At 44.5% G+C, this 7209-nt stretch overlaps 1 protein-coding gene across 1 annotated transcript; it reads left to right on the top strand.

Annotated features, from left to right (window-relative positions):
• Nucleotides 1-6458: 6458 nt before the first annotated feature.
• Nucleotides 6459-6677, top strand: LOC102411506 (ATP synthase subunit e, mitochondrial-like). Its single transcript, XM_044929008.2, is given in 1 exon segment — nt 6459-6677. A coding segment is annotated over 1 exon segment (219 nt).
• Nucleotides 6678-7209: the final 532 nt, after the last annotated feature.

The following is a 7209-nucleotide window of genomic DNA, read 5'->3' as shown; positions in this document are numbered from 1 at the left end:
TTGTTTAAGCTCATTTAATCCATTTGATCTAAGTGGTCTCCTGTGTATATCCAATCTCAAAGGGCAGCTGGAGGTAAAAGCATCTTTGAAATTGACTGTGCATACTTTCTCTCTTTCTCGTCCTCTATTACCATATGTATAGGATGCTCTTCCTGGATAGAAGGAAAAGCATTTAGGAATTTAGGATTCTGTCTTGTAGACAGAATCATCCATTGAACCTAGCATGGTGCCTTATACTTAATAGGCACTGAAAGAATATCTAATGAGTTGAATTATGCTCAGTCTAAACAGTATCCCTTAATTCTTTGAAAGTTTCTTTGTGTTTCCTTCTCTGTTTTTTCCTCTTTAAAGCAAAAGGTAGCTTCAAGCACTATCACTGGTGTTCTTATAGCCTCACTCTGTGCTCTCTCCCTACATAATTTTGACCTGTTTTCTAGTTTTATTTACCTCCTTAAGGCCAATGACTCCTAAATCTTTATTTCTGAGCAGACTAAACTAGAACTTCTAAGTACTTGATTTCAACCAGAGATCCACCAGCATCATAAACTCAACACGAAAATAATGGAAATGCTTGTTTTCACCAGGATACCAAGTGGTCTGTGTTGTGGTTAAGATGAATATTCCTTTTACCTAGTGTGCTGTGGGGGACACTGCCATGCCATCTTGAACTTCTCTCTCTATTGCTTTGCTTCTACTTTTCCCATCCCTGAATCTATTTAGATGGCATATCCTAGTTAAGTTGATCTCCACTTTGAGTTTTCTATATTTAAGTTCTGCCTCTGAAAAGAGCAAAGAGAACCTGGGCTGGTGATTTTAACTCTGAAATTTTAGTTCTTTCTTTATTGGCCTATGGCGAGGATTGTAGAAGATAATGCAAGTGAAGCATTTAACACAACTCCTGGCAGGTAACACACTGCATAAACATTGCTGCTGCCTTGGCTTTTATTACACTTTCCTTTGGCCTCTGCAATCCCTTGACATTACAGCTTTACCTCCTTGGGGCATATATATTAATCTGTCCTGAGGAATTTTTAGATGCTCCTGTGATGGTTTTTTGGAGAAGGAAATGGCAACCCACTCCAGTGTTCTTGCCTGGAGAATCCCAGGGATGGGGGAGCCTGGTGGGCTGCCGTCTATGGGGTCGCACAGAGTTGGACACGACTGAAGTGACTTAGCAGCAGCGGCAGCAGCAGCAGCAGCGATGGTTTTACCCAGAATACTATAGTGAAGTGAAGTGAAGTGAAGTGAAAGTCGTTCAGTTGTGTCCAACTCTTTGCAACCCCATGGACTGTACAGTCCACGGAATTCTCCAGGCCAGAATACTGGAGTGGGTAGCCTTTTCCTTCTCCAGGGGATCTCCCCAACCCAGGGATCAAACCCAGGTCTCCTGCACTGCAGGCAGATTCTTTACCAGCTGAGCCACAAGGGAAGCCCAAGAATACTGGAATGGGTAGCCTATCCCTTCTTCAGTGGATCTTCCTGACCCAGGAATCGAAGCAGGGTCTCCTGCATAGCAGGCAGATTCTTTACCAACGAGGCTATCAGGGAAGCCCTATAAACACCTGGAAAATCTTCAGCCACACTCTCTGTGGTCAGTCGTGTGATGAACAGAGAAGAGAAGTAGAGGATCATAGGTTAGGGACAAACTTCTCCTTTTGCTACATTTCAATGACCAGGATTAGTCATAGGGCCTCACTGTGAAGAGAGAATGCAAGGACTTGTCTTCTTACAGACCCAAGAGAGAAGTAAAATGGGGTGGAGAATGCACAGTGCTAGCTATCCCATGAGGAGTGGTGACACGGGAAAGGGACACAAACAGTGAAAGATGGAGTTACAGATAATACCATTCTTTTTCTCCCAGATGTCTACAGTGTCACGAACTTCAGACATTCCAGACATATTTAATAGGCTTTATGTATTATTATTATTTTTTATTTATATAGATTTTTTTTACTAAATATGTTTCTTTCTAAAAATAGACTTTGTCACTGCTATAAATGGAAAACCAGTGTTTTTTCTAATTTTTATTAAAATAAATCATAACTACTAAAATAAATTCCTTGATGTCTCACCTAAAACATCATGTACATCGCTAGCAGGCATTTTACACTTGGGGAAACACTGCTTTAGTGCATGAGAAACACACTCAAATGAGCCGTGTTTATTGTCCAGCACATATAAATACATATCAATACATATCATGGAAGAAATTCAATTAGGAAAACTTCTTCTTAAAGGTGAATTTTTAAAATTCTTTCGACTTCTTTCTCCCATTTCTTCTTTATTTCTTTTTTCCTTTCTTCATTTCCTTCTTCCCCCATCCCTCCCTTCCTTCCTTTCTCCCACTCTTTCTGTGAGATTTTGATGACGACAAAGTAAGGAAAGATCTTGGGAGAAATAAGGGCTTTATTAATGCCCCGCAGGACTTTTCTTGAACTTTGATGAATTCTGATCATGAGGACAACATCCCAGGAGAATTTAAAAATCCTGTCCAACTGAATGCTCCTTTAAGGACTGGGGTGACCCCACAACTACCCTTCCCACCCCACCCCCATGCCCATCTTCATTTCCCAGAGGTACCCTCCTCAGCATGCTGGGCTTCTCATCACCACCTGCGACCCCTCTTCAGAACCGAAGAATGGCGACATGTTTCATCTCTGACAGTGAGTGTTAAGAGGAGCAGAGTTGGTGGAGGACCTTGAGTGGCAGGTCAGATTATGCCTGTCAGCTTTGGCCACAGAGCTGCAAAGCCAGAGCTGTTATACTTACCTGTCCTCAGTTATGCTGAAACAGGAGGATAGCCTTCTAGGAAGGTCTGGATTCAGTACAGTGAACAAAACCACTCAGTGAGAGTGCCTGTGAAAATAGTTGATTTTCCTATCAACGGAGTTTTACATCTACTCAGTAAATTTTATCTGAACACTCCAACTCTAGTAAAATACAGCAAAGTGTAATAAATTTCACTTTATGGGTTTCACAGTTTGAAAACTGCTTCAGGACAATCTGGTTACCGAGGGGACCCAAGGGAGGAATCTCCAAGTGCTGGTTTCTCTGTGCGGGATTTTGGAGATGACCTGATGCCTTTTGGTGGCCAGTCCATGCAGGTGAGGCATTAGCTCCCACCTGGCCATCGTTTTAGGTGGGATATAAGTCCAGCAAAGCTGGGTTTAAACAGTGAAGAGAGAGAGAGCGCAGTTAAGCTACCAAGCAAAGGGCTGCCTGCTTAGCTGGGCAATGAGCAAATGAACTTCATTAAAGACCATGTTTAAGTCACTGACATACTATGATATAGCCGTGTCAACCACAGACTGGCACTTGCCATGGGCACTTGCCATCCACCTCTAAGGATCAAATCATGTGCTGCAGCAGTTGCTGACTTTCTGGAGAGCAGAAATGAGGCACTCTGTGCTCAAGAAAAAAACTGGCAGAACAGGTCTTCAGATAGATATTTCCAGGAGCTGACTTTATGAATCCAACTTTTGTGTCTCCTAATATCCAGAAAAGCACTGAAATCCTTCGGAGTAATGACTGCTCCTAGTGACTAGCAGAAACTTTCACAAGACTAGCAAAAACCTTCTAGAAAAATATATACTCACCAAAATCACATATATACTGACTTTCTCCCCTGTCTCTTCGGAGCAGTTTCTCAGAGCTGAGTTGCTCTCCTGAGGGCTGCAGTCCTTATTTTGCCCCAAATAAAACTTAACTCATAACTCTCACATTGCGCATTTTTTAACACACAATGACTTTTAATGAACATCGACAGCTGACTGACCCAGAAGATCCTTAGGTTTTTTTTCTCTTTTTCCAAGGGGTTTCCAACCGGGAGTGAATCAAGGAATACTTTTTTTAAGGGAAACTCTTCCAACTACCGCCCAACAAAAATGTATAGAGTTCAAAGTGCAGTTTACTCAGAGGCAGGCTTTCTTACTTTCAACTTGCTTTTCATTTGCTGTTTTCCTTGTGTTTACAAGTTGTTAATACTTAGGAAGTTCTCCTACTCTAATAAGGCCTGGTCACTGTAGCAATTTGCTTCACTTAGGACTTCCCTCAATGGCACCCCACTCCAGTACTCTTGCCTGGAAAATCCCATGGATGGAGGAGCTTAGTAGGCTGCAGTCCATGGGGTCGCGAAGAGTCGGACACGACTGAGCGACTTCACCTTCACTTTTCACATTCATGCATTGGAGAAGGAAATGGCAACCCACTCCAGTGTTCTTGCCTGGAGAATCCCAGGGATGGGGGAGCCTGGTGGGCTGCCGTCTCTGGGGTTGCACAGAGTCGGACACGACTGAAGCGACTTAGCAGCAGCAGCAGCAGTAGGACCTCCCTCTCTCTACCCAGACTTTAACCATCAAATTTTGATTCTTGTCATCTTTTGTTTCTGCTTTATTTAAAATCAATTAAGATCTATGTTAAGCTTCCCTGGTGGCACAGATGGAAAAGAATCTACCTGCAACCTGGGAGACCCAGGTTCAATCCCTAGATAGGGAAGATCCCCTGAAGAAGGGAATGGCAACCCACTCCAGTATTCTCGTCTGGGAAATCCCATGGACAGAGGAGCCTGGCAGGCTACAGTCCATGGGGTCGCAAAAAGTCAGATATGACTGAGCATCTAACACACAAGGATCCATGCTGAATCCTTGCAATGAACCCACTGTTGAGTCTTTTAGATTTGTGTGGTAAAACTCTGCCATGTACTATTTGTCAGCCACAGTTGAAAGCGCTTGGTCTGTATAACTTTGTTTCATCCTCACCAGGAGCCCATAAGGTAGAGCTTTTCTTCTAGTTCCTTAAACAGTTATGGACACTGAGACAGAGGCTGGTCACAAAACTAGCAAGGAGGAAAGCCAGTATCAAACCCAGGTACTCTGGCTCTGATCTCAGGATCTTCCTCTGAGGCTGTACTTCTTCCTGGGGAGTACCTGGGTGGTGGACACAATGTTCCCTGTGTCAAGGCAGTCAGAACCCTGAACTGATAAGAAGAGCTTTAATTTTGACCTAAGAAAGCTTCCCAGATGGCTCAGTGGTAAAAGAATACGCCTGCAGTGCAGGAGACCTGGGTTCGATCCCTGGGTTGGGAAGATTTCCTGGAGAAGGAAATGGCAACCCACTGCAGTATTCTTGCCTGAAAATTCCATGGACAGAGGAGCCTGGAGGGCTACAGTCCATGGGGTCATGAAGAGTTGGACGCAATTGAACACACAGCACACAAGGAGGAAGGAGCTGTCTTTGGAGAACGGAATGAGCCTGAGAGGAAAGGGGTAGAAAAAGGACTGAGTCCAGATGAATGCTTGAACACCTTGGAATAGAAGGTATGAGGGCAAGTGGGTCCCTGCAGGGCTCCTGGGCATGGAGGCCTTTTATTGTCCTCCGTTTCCTGTAGGCAAGACCAGCCTCCATGACATACCCCAAGTTCCAAAGGGCAGATTCAAACAGTTGCTAATCAAGAGAGGAGCAGCCAAGCCACTTGATGCAAGATTAAAGGGACAAGAGAAGGGCATCAAGATTAGGAGACCCACCATCTGAAACTCACAGCATCACCCTTGAACTATTGCTATAAAACTCTTCATCAAATCCTCCTGGGTTGGGACACATAGTTTTTTGAGGCAGGAACCCACTGTGTCCTCCTTTGCCTGGCGATACAGCTGTTCTTTTCTACTTCACCCAAAACTCTCTCTGAGATTTGATTTGGCACCAGTGTACAGAGAGGCTGAGCTTTTGGCATCAGGTGAAGGGCAAGAATGTAGAGATTCTGGTTCCATGAAGGACTGGAGGACTGTGCTTTGGGAGCCAAGTGAGGCAGTTAAGCAGAATTGGGAGACTGAGCAATAAACGTTGGATGACAGAGATCCACGCCTTCCACAGCACTGCCAATTCCCTCCAACCACAGACCATAGGCATCCCAAGAAAGCATCAGCAGAGGCGATTATGAAGCAAACGGCAGTTATGAGGCAGACATTCTCGACAATTCCTCCCCAGAGAAGCCTTAGGTGACCCCACTTCCCCATTCGACATCTTCTAACCCAAACCTGTTTTATATTCCTGGGTAGTGTTCATCACTGCTGATGTACTTCTCTTCTTGCCTTCCCTCTCATTAGAATGCCATCTTTGTGAACGCAGGAACCATATCTGTCTTGCTCCTTGCCTCCCAGTGCCTGGCACACAGTAGCATGAGTGCGTGCGTGCTTAGTCACGTCTGGCTCTTTGCGACCACAGGGACTGTAGCCCACCAGGCTCCTCTGTCCATGGAATTTTCCAGGCAAGAATACTGGAGTGGGTTGCCATTTCCTACTCTAGGGAATCTTCCCGATCCAGAGATCAGACTCATGTATCTTATGTCTCCATCTGCATTAGAAGGCAGATTGTTTACCACTGTGCCACCTGGGAAGCTCTGGCATATGATCAGGCCTTAATATTATTTGTTGGGTCCAAATTGGGCTTCCAGTGGGAGGGTCATGGACAAGACAGTTTCACTGGTGCAGGTCTCTCCACTCATCAAGCTGGGCAGTTACTCTGCCCTGTTCCTCAGCGTGGCCTATGGAGCCAGGCGCTACAATTACCGAAAACCCTGGGCAGAAGAAGAGACAAGGATAGCAGAGAAAAAGAAGCAGGATGAGCAGAAATGCATGGAGTGAGAACTGGCAGAAGCCTGAGGGGATAGTGTATTAAAGTGAGCCTGCCCTTCTCCGGAACAGTGTGGATGAATAAAGTTTAAAAACAAACAAACAAACAAAAAAGACCTTAATAATATTTGTTGAGCAAATGAGCAAAAGACCTAGAAAGCCAAAGCATAAATTCATGGACCAATTTTTGCCTAGGCAGACGAGAGATGCACCTGGAACCCCCAGAAATAATTCAGAGATGGTCAGTTGGTCTTGGGGTGGAAGTTGAATGTACTGGGATGGAAGTCCTCACCTAGGGACCAAAAGGCATCGTCATTTTGGAATAGTAAAGTCTTGGACAGTTTATTACAAACTCATCTCAGTATGATTACAGCCTCTAATTATACACCACCATTTCCATTTTGCAAATGAGAAAGCAAAGGCTCATAAAAAATTAAACAAATTTCTTGCCCCTGGTCCTACAGCTAGTATCTGAAAGAACAAGCATTTGAAATCTGGTCTAGCTGTGTCTGTAAGTCATGCCATTTCCATTATACCATGTTGGTTAACATCCACCCTTGGGCCTGTTTCCCATCCTTGAGGT

Source organism: Bubalus bubalis, chromosome 16 (assembly GCF_019923935.1).
Source record: "Bubalus bubalis isolate 160015118507 breed Murrah chromosome 16, NDDB_SH_1, whole genome shotgun sequence".
Classification (NCBI taxonomy): Eukaryota; Metazoa; Chordata; class Mammalia; order Artiodactyla; family Bovidae; genus Bubalus; species Bubalus bubalis.
Note: the sequence above shows the minus strand (reverse complement) of the source record. Positions and strands in the feature narration are given on the sequence as shown.